Source organism: Musca domestica, unplaced genomic scaffold (assembly GCF_030504385.1).
Source record: "Musca domestica strain aabys unplaced genomic scaffold, Musca_domestica.polishedcontigs.V.1.1 35, whole genome shotgun sequence".
Taxonomy (NCBI): domain Eukaryota; kingdom Metazoa; phylum Arthropoda; class Insecta; order Diptera; family Muscidae; genus Musca; species Musca domestica.
The window spans coordinates 3,274,266-3,291,706 of NW_026712315.1; the positions used below are offsets into that span (position 1 = coordinate 3,274,266).

Genomic DNA, 17,441 nt, shown 5'->3' on the forward strand with positions numbered 1-17,441 from the left:
TGCAATTTCGAATATGGTAAAGAACTTGATATATGTCCTATGGCCAGAATCTTCACCTGGGAATGTTAAAAAAAGCAATCCATATATTTACCTTAAAAAAATTGCTTGCTTTTCATATTTCCAGACTTCCTAAAAGTGATAAGTGTTCCGTGTTCAAGTTTGTTTTGATATAAACTCCCTTATTCTCTTGAGTATCACCTTTGCTTTTCTTGAATGCAGCACGGAACTCCCATTTACAAATGTTTTCTTAACATTTATTTTTATCACAAGAAATTCCTGTTTGTCAACATAGAATAGGCACACTTGTTCGTTTTTTTTTTGTTATACAATCAATAATAAACACTCAGCACCTTATGGAATGGTATATATTCCAATTCTTTGGCATATTTACGGCGATAGTCCCACAGAAAGTGATCAATTAGTATGGAATTGACATTATCCTTCGATATTTCAGGATGTTTCTGCTCCAACTCTTGTAGTACACGATCTTTGACCTTTTCCACAATATAAATTGAGGCTCCACGAATCTCCACTTCCATGGGTTCACCATTTTGTAAAATTTTATCCGATTTTAAAACCTCCATCAACTCGTCATTGTATTCCAATGATCCGAAATGTACCAACACTTGTGGTACTCGATAATCAGCAAACATGGTAATGTGATACAAGTCTGTAAATGCCCCCAAACCTTCACCACGGAAACATGCCCATACGTCACCAACTAAAATTTGTGCCCTCTTGTAGAGCGAAACACGTTTGCCCGCAAAATCTGCTTCATCCCTAAAGCAGGGGAATTCTTGGACGATTAATTTCAACAGCTCCAAAGCTGAACCATTGGCGGCATGAATAACATTTTCAAATTTACCCTGCCATTTGTCCAACAAACGTTGGCCAACTTCATGGAAACATTTTACACGCTGCTCCAACAGGGGAACCATGGTTTCTCCATCATCTGAACGAAAAATATGCTTAACAGTCTCCAAATCTATTTTACTGTAATAATCGGCATTGATAATGTCCAAACCATCCTTCATGGCGCGGTTAATTGCAGCACACAGAGCAAAGTAGCCCGTGTAGCCATTAACCTTGTATTTGGTGTAATCAGCTAAAATATAAAAATCATATTATTTTACTAGTGAAATATTTTTCCATTCCAATCCAACTCACTTGGTGTCCAAAAACAGAAATTCAAAGTATCCACCACAAATATCCACTCAACGGCATGTGCATCCGAGGGCTTTGGATGCAAATCGTGCTGGGAGAAATTGTTGACATCAATCACCTTTTCCTGTATTCCTTTGATGATCTCCTGGGTAAGCTTCTCTATGCCGGTCTCCAAAACCTTTAGGTATTTGGCATTTTTCACAATATATTCGCCTGATTCACGTGGTAAAAGGGCAGTTTGGGACATTTCGGGAAGTGATGTTTAGCGTATAGATAAACAATTAGTTTTTTTTAAACTTTAATTAATTAATAAACGTCTAATTTGCTTTGGAATTCAACAAGTAGTTAGTAGTAGTGTATTTCAAACACTCAAACACCGGAAAAAGTAAGTCTTGGATGTTTGTTTGTGTGTTAGAGCTGACCAACTATCGATGGCAATGTTATCGATACTTTATTTTAATAGGGAGTATTAATTGAAAGGTTTTACCATCGATAATATCGGACAAAGTACTGAACAACAACAAAAACAATAGGTGTCTGCCAAAGCCAGCAAAATAGTTCCCGCACAAGAAAAACTTGTACACCCCAATGAGATAATTGCTCTGTTCCAGAATCTGAAAGAATCTACTAGTTTGCAATGTTTTCGATATCATAAAGGAAAAATCGGCTATCGTTGTAAAAACTTTTACATTCTTGCAGTACTGGAACAGAACAAATACCTGCATTTGGCGTTCGATTGTACTACTTTAAAATAGTTAAAATAGTAGGATGATCGTTATAATTTGAATTCGAGAAATACATATATAAACACACAAAAAACTGTTCAAAGATTTGAAAATTCTATAAAGAGACCATTTGCGTTGGAGTTTTGTAAAGTGTAATAACTTTTTCCGTTATCGGTGAAAAAAATCAAACACAATTTGTTTGTTATGTATTTATGGTGATTCTAACAATATTATACAACAAGTAGCTTTATTTATAATCCCTTTTTTCAACTTTCTCTATCTTTGGAATTCGTTAACATACATTAGGTGTGTCTGGTTACTTTTCCAGCAGGAATTGTCCAGCAACTTCTTTCTGAGAGAGTAAGGTAGTTTTATTCTCTTTTGCAAGGAAAATGCGAAAAGTAAACAGACACTATTCCTGCAGAAGCTTGCAACTAATCAGCTGATTTGTCAAAACAAACCAATTTGTCCCCCATAAGGAGAATTAAAACAAAGGAAGCAATACTAATATTACAAGTTTTTTTTTTAAATAAAAATTTTGGAAATAGTCTTTTATTTTCTTATTACATATTAACATTTACGTTTTTCACATTTTGTAAAGTTGTTCTCCAAAAACTATTAGTCTTGCTAATTCCAAAACAATATTTTCAAATTAAAATCGCAAAAAGAAATAAATAAACAATAGAAAACATCTGATTGAATGTCGATGAATGAGAAGAAGAAGAGTTGCAAGAGATTGCAAGAAGAAATTTTTCCAGCAAGAATTTGCAAACTCTCACTGAAAGAACTGTCAAAATTTCTCTCTCCAACCGCTCTCTTTTGCAGAACTTTCGGGTTAACAGACGACTTCCAGTAACAATTTGTAACAATTGTTACAAACTTTAGGGTAACCAGACACACCTATTTGTGTATTTTGAACAACCCTAAAAGGTCTTTTATTTCCATATCCGCCTAGAACAGGATACAAAGCTCAGGGCTATGAAAACCAAATGTCAATACCATTGTTTAGAGGAGAAAATTGTCAGGTCTTTCTTCATCTTTCAAAACACATTTCATAGTTTTTCAATCCATCTTTCCATTATAGTCCACTTTTGTTATCCCTTACTTTAGGAACAGTGAAGGATAAAGTTCACATTATCGGGTTCTCATTATTACATATTTCCTTTAAAATATATGTATTGTTTTAAGAGGTATGGCAAATTGTAAATGTGCATTTTTCCGTAGTGAAATAAATCTTCAAAATATTTTTTAATATAAAATAAACTATTTGCGTTATCCCTTTTTTATTTGAATACATTTTGCTACAAAATATGGCAACATGAATTCAGTAAACTTTGCGTTAAAATATAAAGGGAGGATGGTCTGACTTTTTGCTTATCGGACAGTTCATATTTAAATAAAACTTGTAATAACGAAAAACGACTTATTTGCCAGACAACATCATTTTTTATCTATCGGAAAGATGTAATAACCTGTCAATAACACGTACACAACACGATACGTTAAGATACGTCGTCATTAAACACTAACAAAGCAAACATATGTCGTTGTTGCAACGGCGGCAAATTTTCTAAAAGGAACTTCGAAGTCAGCACGATAACTTTGTCCAGCTGTCTTCAGAAATGTTCACATTCATTCATTTACATTACATTAACAGAGAGAAATTAATGAAATGTGAATTTAAGATATAAATAAAAAAAGAGTAAAAATTCAGAAAGCAAAAATAAAGAAATAATTGCAAAATATAATTGATTGGTGTCCTCATCTCTGTATTTGGCTGCAATGGCATTTCAATGAAGAAGAAAAGAAAAATTGTTCTGTGCCTGTGTTGTGTGTATCAAAAAAAAGTTAAGTAAAGCAGAAATTTTTAATAGAAAATATAACGAAATTATGCCCCCATCTTTCCATGGGGCTTAGTATTTGTGTTTGAGTTTATTGTTTTTATTGTGTGACAAGAAGATTGTGGTTAATAACTCTTCTAAACAACAAAAAACGAGAGTTTTTCTTTCTTTTAATGTCTATGACGAAAATAAATTACCAACAACAACAAGCATAATAGTATCAACAAAGTAAAGTGATCGATTAGTGCTCCGACCCCCTTTCACACCAAAATAATAAACAATACAATGGTCTTCTTCTGTTTAAAAGAAAGGAAATAAGGAAAAAATTTCTCAAGTGGTGGATTGATTACCAAATAAAAAAAAATTGCGTGCGACGACTGCCTGGCCTCCCACAAGCAGGGAAATAAAAAAGAGGCAGGCAACAACAAAAATTCCAAATTAAATAAAACCAGAAAATAAAAAAATTGAGATTAGATATTCGGAAAGAAAAAAATCATAAATACTTATTGTGGAAAAAATTATCTTTGTATTGTGACCAAAGTTAAAAAAGAAAATAAAGAAATCCATTGTTCCGCTGAGGTTCCTCATTTCAACTACAACAATACCAACAATATATTTTTTTGTGATTCCCATCATCTTGCTCCGGGTTCTATATCGTCATCTTTATTAACTTTCTGTCATTTGGCGGGCGGCGGAAATAGAAAACAATCAAAACAAAAACAAATCAAATCTATTACACCAGCTGCACAGTGGCATCGTGTGCTTAAGCCGAGGAATTTCATTGGATTATCGTAACGACGAACAGCTGTTTTGTTGTTTGTGTTTTTCCCATCGTGTGAGTTTATGCGGCTGCTTTTCGTCTAACAGGTGAGTGTGTGGAGTTAAGTGCTTGTCGTTATTAATGTTTATTGAATAATTGTTAATTGGTTTATTTTTTGTAATTCCATGTGACAGCTGGATGTAGGTATGTCATTTCTCCAAATTAAGTGGAATTTGTTTGATTGATTAGTCATTGATTCGAAGTGTTGACAATTATTAGAAGTGTTTTGGAACTGAAAAATAACAGATTTATTTGTTCAGGAATGAATTGAGCGAAAAAAGAATGAATGAAGATTGTTTTTTTCAATGAAATAACCAGAAACTACTCCACCATATTTGTACTATAGAGAAAACAACAGAGCAGATCCTAGAGGCTATATAATACAGGGTCCGCCGTCTAACTTTTTTACAATTTTTTTACGCTTAGCTCATGTCTAGTCGGCTTTGATTAGTTTTATCCTTCCGCTGTGTGCGAAAATTGGGAGAATAGAAGCCCCGTCAGCTCCGCATGTAAACAAGCAAAATTTTCACATTTAAGGCACAGAAAACCCATATACCTACAGTGAAAATGTCATCCACCCAGAGGCATAATTTGGCTTTTTTGAAAATAAGCTATGAGTGGCGTTGACGGTGGCGGAACTAATTCTTGCTCACAAAAAATTGATGAGTACGATGTTGGCAACATCTGAGTTTAACAGGACGACGTCATGTGCTACACAGCCTAAGTTTTGAGCCCCGTTTTTGAAGATCGCATTATCAGTCGTAGAGCTGATGTTCGTTGGCCACCTCCGAGCTGTAATTTGATACCTTTGGACTATTATTTGTGGGGGTCGTCAAAGATAAATGTTATGACGACAAGTCAGAGACAATTGACGCTTTAAAGGGCTATATTCGCGAAGCCATTCCTGAAATACAGAGAGAATGAGCTTAACCGCTTGAGCTTGAACCGATCGTTTAGGTTACTGCTTGGCCAGTCGAGGTAGACATTTGAATGAAAATATTTTCTATTATTAAACGCAAGGATTGCAGTTTCAAATAAAAAAAAAAAAAAATTAGAAAATATTTATTACTTTTTTCATAGAATTAAAAGAAAGAAAGTTATTTGCGGATCCTGTATATAGAAAACTTGTTAAAGATTATTTATCTATGGAAAACGTGTAAAATTTATCCTTAGTTTCAAACTGCACCAGACAATGGTTGAAAAAGTTCAACTCCATAGACATTTTTCGGAATAAGACCAGTATCTGTCTCAGGATTATGCCTTTAATTCGGAATGAAATGTGATATTTTCTAATACTACATTACGAATTATCTTTAGTGTCAATCTGAACCAGACAATGGCTGAAAATTTTAATCTCCATAGACAATTTTCGGAATAAGACCAATATCTGTCTCAGGATTATGCTTTTAATTCGGGCAGAAATGCGATATTTTCTAATACTACATTACGAAAATCCTGCGGATTTGCAAAATATTTTCCAAGAAGATTAATAGATGGACTTTTTTCAAGTTGGTATGGGCAAAATATGTCACATAGGTCTTCAGTATATGATATATTTAGAACTGGAATGAATTGATGTAGGTAATGGACTCATAGATCCAATAATGCAATTTATCTGTTGATCTTCCCTGATTAGAGAGCCTCCTTTATGTGCAATTCTTTCTTTTCTTTCCCTCTTAATGTGAGTCTTCTTTTTCTCTAAAGTACATGAGTTATGTGGTTGAGTTGAGTTCAAATATTTCGGCTGCAATCCGCAATGTTCTGATGATTAACTTGAAATCAATGTCCATGTTTAATATTTTATCCAGCTGTCACACAGAATTATTTGGTAGTATTTCAATGGATTTATCTGCATATTGCTGACACTCGTAATGTAATTGTGACGTATAACTCCGTTTTTAATATTAAAATAATAAATCATACGTAGATATATTTAGAATTCTCTTGTGGGCTAAAATTTGTTTTAGTTTAGATTTCATCTTTTCTTTTTTTGTGGTATTGACAAGCTTGTTTTGAAGTGAAGTATTTAGACATCATCGTCATTGCATCAATAACTTTCATTCATGAGCATTGATAAAACTATGTTGACGTTTGCTTTTTTTCTAAGAAGAGATAATTTATGAATAGAAGACAGACATACATTCAAGACAAAAGTGAAGCGTGCAAAATGGGTGTTATGAGTACGAATCCCAACGGAGAACAGTGGTTCAAAAAAATAAAAAACATATATATTTAAAATAAATTAATATATAAAAATAATTTAAAAATATAAACAAATAAAAAGTAAAAATAAAATTTGATTCAGATATGCTATATGTCTGCAGTACTTTTGGTGTTGAAAATGACCTAAATAGGTCCGCGTTTTGGTATACAGGGTTAGATGCAAAAACTGCAACCAACTTCAGACTGCTGTCATTTCTAAGCCACTCGTCCGACAGCTGTTAAAATTATTCCAGTGACAGCTCATTATATTGTATACAAGCGTAAAAAAGCATTTTGGTGAGAAATTTCCAGAAAAAAAGGTTTTTCATGATGGAATTCAAGCGTGATAGTGTGATTTCTTTATATTTGGCTGGATAACCACAAGTGGCTATTGTTGGAGCACTCCAGCATTTAAATGTGAATAAATCTCGTGTGTCTCGTACCATCGCTTATTACCGTGATACTGGTAGCGTAGCCCCACGTCAAGGAAGTGGACGGAAGAAAACAGCAACATCAGCAGAAATGATGCGAAAAGTGAAGACCAAATTAATGGAAACCCGCGTCGTAGTGGCCGAAAAATGGCTCGTGAGCTGAACATATCGCAATATTCTATTTGGCAAACTTTGAAAAATCAGCTCGGAGTAAAGTCATTGAAATTCCAAAAAGAGCAAGAACTTACACCGCAGCAGACAGAAAATAGACTCAAAAGAGCTAAAGAGTTACTTCGCTTGGTTGAAAGTGGTGATCTGTCGAATTTGGTTTTCTTCGATGAGAAAACATTCGTCGTTCAGCAGTTTGTAAACACACAGAATGATCGTGTTTACTTGCCGAAGAGGTCAGCTGAAAATGTACACCTTCGGTTGGCCACTAGAATTCAAGCGCCGGTCATTGTGATGGTGTGGGCCGCCATAACAGCTGATGGTAGCTCTCCGCTCGTATTAATCGACCGTGGCATCAGAATAAATGCCGAATATTATCGCGAAAATATTCTGGACACGCAAAAATTTTGGCCACAGGCCTTGGACATTCCAACTGGATTCAGCACAATCGCAATTAGCACGCGCCACCCAAGTATGGTTACAAAATGAGGTTCCTCGCTCCATTTTCAGCGCACAATGGCCACCAAAATCTACGGATACCAATTCGGATACCAAGGTTGGCACTAAAAAATACCAAAGTGTCCATCACCTAAATCAAGCGCTTCGCCTGGAATGGGCCAGAATACCTCAGAGCAATATTCGGGCAGAGTGTGACGGTTTCATTGGCCGTTTGAAGGCCATAATTCGTGAAAAGGTGACCAATTCGAAAAAATCTGAACTTATTCTAGAATTTGATGCGACATTTTTTGTTTTCATTCAATAAGTGTAAAAAATGTAAAAATTATGGCGTTTGACTTTGTTGTGTTTTTTTAATCACCCTGTAGGCCCTATAAAACCATAACTACAGTTTTAAAGCGTTTTGGGTGTCTTAGTTAAAGCAGAGAACTGTACATATAGGTACCAGTTTTAGACCTCTCGATATTTAGTATTTTGACGATTTGTTTCAAATTTGGTATTTGGAGTTTGTAATGGGTACTGCTTTCTATGACTGAAAAATTGCCCATATACATTCATTTCTTCGTATAGGTCCCATATAACTGTACCTTCCAATATTCGAAATGTTGATGATTTTAGCTACATTTTTCTACAGAACTATTCTAAACTTTGTATTGGAGTTTGTAATAGGCATCACTTTCTCTGACAGATAATTGGCTGTAAAGGTCCGCGTTTTCGCATAACCCAATATAACTGTAACCCCTGATATACGGATTTTTAAACCCGAACTTGTTTTCTGTTTTTCAAATCTTTTCCTTTCCAAATCACTGTACAAAATCAAATATTGAATTTGATTTATGAGAATAAATTTTAAAAATAGTATTTAAGCACTTGAACATTTTCGAACTTATTTCGATGGGCAAACTATTGATTCATTTCATTAAAAATTGAGTATTGGCAAAAATAATTTATTATTTTCTTTTTCAGTTTCCGCCATTTCTTTCTATTTTTCCCATTTTGTATATTTTTGTTACGTTGCCCATAGACTGCCACATAATTGATTAACACGAACCCACAGCTATTTTAAGATTTTATTTTGTGCTTATTGGTGGCATTTTGCTTGGTGTCCGGCACCGTCATTTGTCATTTGGAAAATGCCAGACAAAGCATATTTTTGTTTGGGTATAAATTTAGAATGATTTGCAATATTTTCCGGGGGGATATATGCGTGTATCTTAATTGGTTAGTAAATTATATGAAAAAATATTATTTATTTGTCAATTATGATCGTGCTAATACGAAAATATTGGGAATCACGCACTGATGTCTGCGCAAAAAGAAAACGAGACACGTCAATTCATGTCCGCATCAAGTTGTTAAATGGATGAGTAAATATTTGGCGCAGACACCAAGAAGTTTTCCATATAACCCTTTGGAGGGTCTGATGGATTGGGAAAAGACCTATAGAAATTCTAAATCCATGATTCTTGCTGGAAGACCTTCCTCAAATCTTCATCAATTGAATACTTTCTTTTATGGACAGAAGCCGCAGTTTTTATACCCTCAACCATGGTATGGAGGGTATATTAAGTTTGTCATTCCGTTTGTAACACCTCGAAATATACAATTTAGACCCCGCAAAGTATATATATTCCTAATCAGCATTAAATTCTATGTCGTTTTAGCGATATTGGTCCGTCTATCCGTCTGTGGAAATTACTCTAGCTTCCGAACGAAATGAAGTAGATTGATAAAATTTTACTCAAATGTATATTATGTCTGCAGGACTTTTGGTATTGAAAATGGACCATGTAGGTCTACGTTTTGGTATGGCTCCCATATAACGGTACCTCCCGATATTCGGTATTTTAATGATATTAGCGACATTATTCACCGGAATTGTTTCAAATTTGGTATTTGAAGTTCGAAATGGATACTACAGCCTAAGACAGAAAATTGTCTGTGCAGGTCCACGTCTTCGTATAGCACCCATATAACGGTACCTCCCGATATTCGGTATTTTGATGATTTTAGCGAAAGTTTTCACCGGAATTGTTTCAAATTTGGTATTTGAAGTTCTTAATGGATGCTACAGCATATGACAGGAGATTGTCTGTGTAAGTCTGCGTCTTCGTATAGCACCCATATAACAGTACCCCCCGATATTCGGTATTTTTATGATATTAGCGACATTATCTACCAGAATTGTCTCAAATTTGGTATTTGAAGTTCGAAATGGATATTACAGCTTAAGACAGAAAATTGTCTGTGCAGGTCCACATCTTTGTATAGCCCCCATGTAACAGTACCTGCCTATATTTGGTATTATGATGATTTTTGCAACATTATTCACCCAAATTATTTAAAATTTGGTTTTTGAAGTTCGAAATGGATACTGCAGCCTAAGGCAGAAAATTGTCAGTGCAGGTCCACATTTTGGTATAGCCCCCACATAATAGTACCTGATGATTGATGATTTTAGATACATTATTCACCGAATTTTTCTTTCAAGTGTCTCATTTGAATATTGTAATGACTTATGACAAAAGTTGTCCATATAGGTCCACGTCGCCGTTTAGACCCTAATATGACGGCTACATTTGGTATTTTTAAGTTTTTAACAGAATTTTTAACAGATTTTATTGTTTTTGAAAATTGCCAAATTCGTTCCAAGTGGTGGAGTGCTTTCAAAGTCCGTCCCGGCTGAACTTACAGCTTTTTTACTTGTCTTTTTTTATAAAGAAATGCTTCTAAATGACACTCATGGTCGTCTGAAGGTTTTCTATGCCCGGTTGACCACATCTTAGCCAACAATTTGAAACAACTATCCCAAGCAGCCAACTTGCCATCAACAACTTCTCAAAAATAAAACTCACATACGACCTTCAAACTATTGGCCAACCTTGAATTGGGATTGTGTGTAATCATAAAGGAAGAGCGTAGGGATGGAGAGAGAGAGAGAGAGAACGTTTGTTCACTTTTTCCTCTTCCCAGACGTGACACAAGTCCTTCTCTGAGCATTACTGTGTGTTGCGGTTGTGACCTTTAATATTTCCGACGATAGAGCGTCATTTTGCCGGTCATCGTCTAACTTGATATTGAAATTTACGTGGAAATTTGTCTCAAGGACGAAACACTATAGTTTCCCCATTTGACAATGTCGGTGTTTTTGTTAGTTATGTGGCCAACAAACAGAACTCCAAAACATGCAACAACAACAAGAACATCACCAGTTACAGTGGCATTGTATCCATAAAATATTTATGGTAATTTTGAGGGTTACATTTTTTTGTCTCCTTTCAATGATGAGCTACTTATCAAGGGCGCCCACATGGAGTCAGCAAACAAAAAGCCCCATGATTTAAATTTTGCGATATTTTTAATTTTAAGTGTGTTTCTAATACCTGTCTGAGTGTTAACTGATTCCAAATTAATTTATACGATTATGGGTATTAGTATTTTAAGGCCAACTGGGGCGATAAGATTACAACATGAGCTCGAGTAGAATGACAAAAATATAAAAAACAAAAAAAAAATGACAACAAAACGTCATTTGATAGCGGATATATGATCGATTATGGAAGAAAAAGTTTTTCGAAAGGAAAAAAATCCTCAGGAATTTACTAGTTTTTTTTTAATCAATTATTGTGTCAAATTGTCAGCGGTTATTGAAATTGATTTTTATTCGATGATAAATTTCTGTTTTTAATTGATGACACCTGCAAACTGTTCATCACCAAAATAGTTGATGACTGCATAAAAAAACATTGCACTCTGCACATGCACCATCCATCAGTAGGCTTTGAAAGACCTCTTGATGTTTTTTACTTTATAGGAGACCTGTAGAAGCTTTTAATGTATGTGAGACCTGTTATCGTGTTGCTGTCTAACTCTGGCCAATGAGAATTCTTTTTTGTTTACCATTCCTGTGTGTGATTTTTCGCCTGTACAAGACCTAGAAAATGTCTTCTACCTATAGAAGATATGTGAAAAATTTACCTTCGAATGCTCACGATGTGTCTTCTATATAAAAGGTCTTCGGTCAATTGAAACTCCGTACAATGGCTATAAAAACTACCTACCTATGAAAGGATTCCAATTGGTCATTTGTGTTGAAAAAAGTCCTTGAAAGGGCAATCTGTTTAGAGGTGAGCTTTAACAGATCTTTTACACGGGAGCTTTACAATATTTCTGTTTATAGACACACTATAAAAACTATTTTGGGTATAGAAGATCTAAAGAAAGTCTTCTATCTTTAGAAGACCCATGGAAACTCACCGCCCTATAAAATACCTGTTAAAGGCCTTCTTTCTATGAAATCTTGTGAAGAGGTTTCCTTGCATAAAACACATTTTAAGATTTTTGGTGTACAGGAGATACACCATAGAAGGCCTACAGGAGGTCTTCTGTCTATAGACTATAAAAGTCATTTTGTTTATGAAAGGTCTGCAGCAGGTCTTCTGTGTATAGGATGTCTGTTACAGATTTTTTTCATACAGAAGACCCGTAAAAGTTCTTTTATCCATAGAGGTCCTGTCAAAGGTTAACTGTCTATGAATATAAATGTCTCCAGTCGATATAGGGGTGGTTAGTGTACAAGAGCTCTATCTTGTCTCTATAGATGTCTTGAAGAAGCTTTTATGTCTTATGAACTGTTACGAGAGTTCTTCTCTACTTACAGGGTGAGATAAAAAAGCTGCAATAAGAGGTCTTCTGTCTATAGACTATAAAAGTCATTTTGTCTATGGAAGGTCTGCAGCAGGTCTGCTGTGTATAGGAAGCCCGTTACAGATTTTTTTCATATAGATGATGGATAAAAGTTCTTTTATCTTTAGAAGACCCATGGAAGCTCACCGGTCTATAAAATGCATGTTAAAGGCATAAAACACATTTATAAGGTTTTCGGTGTACAGGAGATATTTTTAAGGTCCGCTAATCTTAGAAAGCTCATATGAGGTCTTCTGTTTATAGACTATAAAAGGCATTTTGTCTATGGAAGGCCTGAAACAAGTCTTCTGTCTATAGGAAACCCGTTACAGATTTTCTTAATATAGCAGAAAATCTCTTTATCCATAGAGGTCCTGTCAAAGGTTTACTGTCTATGAATAACCTATAAATGTCTCCAGTCGATGTAGGGGTGGTTAGTTTACATGAGCACTATCTTGTCTCTATAGAAGTCTTGAAGAAGCTTTTATGTCTTATGAACCGTTACGAGAGTTCTTCTCTATACACAGGAGGAGATAAAAAAAAACTGCAATAAAGTCAAACGCCATAATTTTTACATTTTTTTTAATTTTGTTGTTGCAAAATGGTCAGACTTTATCCCTTTATTGTTGTTTTTATAAAAACAACGTTTGTTTATTTTAATTTTTTTTGAATGAAAGAAAAAAAAGTCGGAAATAGCATCACATTTTGGAATAAGTTTAGATTTGTTCGAATTGGTCACCTTTGGCACCATTTATGGCCTTCAAACGACCAATGAAACCGTCACAAGCTGCCCGAATGTTGTTCTGCGGTATTTTGGTCCATTCCCGGCGAAGCACTTGCTTTCGACACTTTCGTATTTTTTAGTGCCATGAAAAAATGGAAATGAAGCGAGGAACGCGCGTGCTGAGTGCGATGGTGGTGAGTCCTGTTGGAATGTTCAAGGTCTGCGGCCAAAATGTTTGCATGCCCAAGGCATTTATACACCCTTCAGAATATTTTTGAGATTATATTCGGCATTTATTCTGATGCCGCTGTTGATTAATACGAGCGGAGAGCGACCATCGGCTGTTATGACGGCCCACATCATCACCTTGGCCGGCACTTGAGTTCTGGTGGCCAACCGAAGGTGCACATTTTCAGCTGACCTCTTTGGCAAGTAAACACGATCATTTTGTTTGTTTACAAACTGCTGGACAACGAATGTTTTCTCATCGGAGAAAACCAAATTCGGCAGTTCACCACTTTCGGCCAAGCGAAGTAACTCTTAAGCTCTTTTGAGTCTATTTTCTTCCTGTTGCGGTGTAAGTTCTTGCACTTTTTGCAATTTCAATGGCTTTGCCCCAAGCTCATTTTTTAATATTTGCCGAATGGAATATTGCGATATGTTCAGCGCTCGAGTCATTTTTCGACCACTGTGACGCGGGTTTCGATCAAGTCGCTTCTTTACTTTTCGAACCATTTCTGCTGATGTTTTCTTCCGCCTACTTCCTTGGCGTCGGGCTACTCTACAATCAGACCTCCTTTTTTTTCAATTTTATTTTCAGAAATCGAAGAAAAAAATACATGAAATGTCTCATTCTTCTCCTTTTTGTTTCTTTCCTCTCTTTTCAAACTTTTTGTTTTGTTTTGCAAACTGAGAATTATCAGACCAAGAGGAGGTGTTAATGAAATTGAATCAGATTTGGTTTGAACTTTTAAATCTTTCTCGATGATTGCTGAAGATACAGATATAAGCTGACGTCAAGTTAATTGAGTTACTCATGGTGTGAATTATGTTGATGAATTAAGTCAATTCCGACCTTTTCCACTCTCCAAGAGAGTACTAATGTTAATAACATGGCCCTGTTTACACAATGCTGTTAGTTAGTTATCTAGCTCTCTCTCTCTCTCTCTCTTTGATTTTACATCACTGTTATCATAACATTGCCATAACATAATTTAAGTCACTGTTAATTTTAACACTGAATTACATTAGAGTATGAAAATTATTCGTCAGCAATTCCAAGAATTTCTATCGGAAAAAAAAAATCAGCGTTGATGGTGGTGGGTAGGTGTTTGCAAGCCAATAAACCCCAACCTTGATCAACAAATTAGCACCTCGACGAATTTTGGTGAGGAAAGTCTCCGCTATATGTGGGGCAAATTAATACTAATTGGCTTGGGAGTGACAACCGACAACAACTTCATTAGAAGAACTAAAGATGACAGAAATCATAAACAATTTAACAACGCTGCTGGAGAATGGAAAATTCAAACAAATCATTTTGTTGACGTTGATATTTTTGTGTATTTGGGTTTATTGGCCACAAGCGCCTCGACAAAGGTGGGGTTGGCCTGTCGCTAACAAGTTAAATATCATAAAAAATTGTGGCTCATAAAGAGAGCAGGCAATTAGATAAAACTTCTGATTACAACGGCATAAAAGTGCGAGCCACGAAGATGCGGAGCGAGAGAGAGCTCCGCTGAGAAGTTTAGAGCATGGCCGAGCAAGATAGAGTTCTAATTAATTTCATTAAATCGTTTCGTGTTTTCCGCCGAATGATCTCAGACAAAAGAAAACCAACCGACTCGGAGAAGAAAAATAAAATAATACGCCTGCTGATAACACAATTGAATGTCCATTGAATATTTAACGAGGCGGCCGTAGCCCCCACCCATCCTCATTGAAAAAAAAAAAAATAAATAAATAAACGACAGACAGCAAGACCAGCAAAACAGCAGCCATAATTTTGTTGCGGATAAAAATGTTTTCAGTTTTCCTTCATACTTCGAATCTTCATGTAGTTGTTTCTCCACAATTATTGTGTGGTTTTTGTTGTCACTCCTCAAGTTGAATAAAACTGCATTAAAAGAAACGCATTTATAATATTTGAAAAAATATACCAACAATATTTTATCACATGTAAATTTCGAACTCAATACCATTGAAATTTGTTTAAATTGTGGGAGGTATTTTTTTTACCCCTAACCCCGTTTCCATCATGAATGATAATATACCGGTTTATTCGATATCTCAATTGGTGGAGATTCTCTACCCTACATCGGCAACGTCATTGGAAAGACCTGCGGAATTGCAGGAAATTATTGTAAGTTACCTTTACATCAGTTTACGTCATCATTAAATATATATTTAGATTTAATGTTATTTTTAAACTTCATTGTAATATATACCTACCCAAAATACCTATACAAGACTTTCAAGGGGTGTATCTCTTTGAGGGGCCTTCTTAACATAGAGACAATTTTGCGAGTTACGGATAAAAGGCCATAATATCGTTTTTTTATCGAGAGATACATTTTATGCAGAGAATATCCTTTTTGGAAATAGAAGATTTTTAAGGATTGTTCTAAAGGTGAAAGACATTTGACAAGTCTTCCATGGGTACATGACCTTCGAAGGGTCTTGCTTTCAGAGGAGGCCTTCTACAGCCCTCTATACATGACCTAGGGGCCAGCGGATATTCTCTATAGGTAAACCTTGTCGTCAGGGGTCCAGAGAATTTTTTCTATAGAAAAAAGTTGTCTTCAGGGGAAAAAATTGTAATCTGGGTTCTAAATTAATTTTTCTCTTTAGAAAAAAGTTTAACTCTGATGTTCAGAGAAATAGTTTCTGTACAAAAAAGTTGTGGGAAAAGTTCAACTCTGGAGTCCAGAGAAAGTTTTGTTTTATAGGAAAAAGTTCAACTCTGGCGTCCAGAAGAATTTTCTCTCTCTCTCTCTCAACTCACGGAACCAGTAAAAAAGTTCTACAGAAAAAAACTCAACTCACTATTCCAGAGGATTTTTTTTTTTATCGAAAAGAGTCTTCTGTGTATAAAAGTCCTTCGAAGATCTTTTGAAGGTGATCGGAGATCCAGAGAAAGTTCTGTTCTATAAAAAAAAGTTCAACTCTGGGGTCCAAAAGAATTTTCTGTATAGAAAAAAGTTCAACTCCCGGAAACAGAGAAAATGTTTCTATAGAAAAAAGTTCAACTCAAAGTTCCAGAGGATTTTTTATAAAAAAAAATTCTGTGTGTAAAAGTCCTTCGAAGATCTATCGAATGTGAATAGAGCTTTTCTGGAGATGTTTTCTGTGGATAAAACATGTAGACAGGTCATCTAGGTATAGAAGACCAAGGCCTGTCTTCTATGGTTAGAAGATCCAGGCGGGTTTTCTATGGATAGAAGCCCTAGATATGTCTTCTATGGCTAGAAGTCCTAGACAAGTCTTCTTTGGCTAGAAGACCTAGATCAAAATCCTAGACTGGTGTTCTATGTATGGAAGACCTACCGATACCTATAGAGGAGCGAAGACCTACATAGGCCTTCTATGGAGAGATAATCTAGACAAGTCTTCTTTGGATAGAAGACCTAGGCATTAAGGACCCATGCTTCTATAACTAAAAGAGCTAGGTATGTCTTGTTCTATCTGTATTTATGGATAAAAGACCTAGATAGGTCTCTTATGGATAGATGACCTAGATAGGTGTTCTGTGGATAGAAGACCTAGATTCTATGGATAGATGAAATACCTTCTATAGAAGTAATACCTGTCGGAAATAGCATCAAATTTTTGAATAAGTTTAGATTTGTTCGAATTGGTTACCTTTGGCATGAATTATGGCCTTCAAATGGTCAGTGAAACCGTGACACGCTGCCCGAATGTTGTTCTGCCGTATTTTGGCCCATTCCCGTTGAAGCGCTTGCTTGAGGTGATCGACACTTTGGTATTTTTTAGTGCAAACTTTGCTTTCCGAAATACCCCAGATACAATAGTCCAACGGATTGGTATCCGGAGATTTTGGGGGCCATTGTGCGCTGGAAATGAAGCAAGGGACCTCATTTTGTAACCATTCTTGGTGGCGCGTGCTGAGCTCGATGGTGCTGAGTCCTGTTGGAATGTTTGCGTGCCCAAGCCTTTAATACACCCGCGATAATATTCGGCATTTATTCCGATGCCAGAGCTACC

The 17,441-nt window shown here is 35.7% G+C and overlaps 2 protein-coding genes across 7 annotated transcripts in view; one reads left to right on the plus strand and one right to left on the minus strand.

The window, feature by feature from the left end:
* Positions 1-232: 232 nt before the first annotated feature.
* LOC101893060 (queuosine 5'-phosphate N-glycosylase/hydrolase) lies at positions 233-1,581 on the minus strand. Its single transcript, XM_005176324.4, has 2 exons — positions 1,168-1,581; positions 233-1,105 (listed from the first exon to the last, which is right to left on the minus strand). Exons 1-2 carry the CDS (start codon positions 1,409-1,411, stop codon positions 330-332), a joined length of 1,020 nt encoding a protein of 339 aa, XP_005176381.1. The 5' UTR covers positions 1,412-1,581; the 3' UTR covers positions 233-329.
* Positions 1,582-3,507: 1,926 nt separating this feature from the next.
* LOC101893237 (kinase D-interacting substrate of 220 kDa) overlaps positions 3,508-17,441 on the plus strand; it is a 97,265-nt gene continuing 83,331 nt past the window's right edge. For 2 of the 6 annotated variants that reach the window (XM_059125722.1, XM_059125729.1), the window contains exon 1: positions 3,508-4,597. Coding sequence is in view for 1 of the 6 variants with exons in the window: in XM_059125725.1 (XP_058981708.1) it covers positions 15,475-15,579 (105 nt within the window). In the remaining 5 variants the exon portion in view is untranslated. Of the gene's footprint in view, positions 4,598-15,457; positions 15,580-17,441 lie in introns of those variants that run through there. The other 4 variants (XM_059125727.1, XM_005176325.4, XM_005176329.4 and 1 more) reach the window with 3 other exon arrangements.

Coding starts and splice junctions, on each gene's coding strand:
- LOC101893060 (XM_005176324.4), bottom strand. CDS start 1,411: ATGTCCCAAACTGCCCTTTTACCACGTGAATCAGGCGAATATATTGTG. Junction 1,106..1,167: donor TTTCTGTTTTTGGACACCAA/GTGAGTTGGATT, acceptor TTTATATTTTAG/CTGATTACACCAAATACAAG.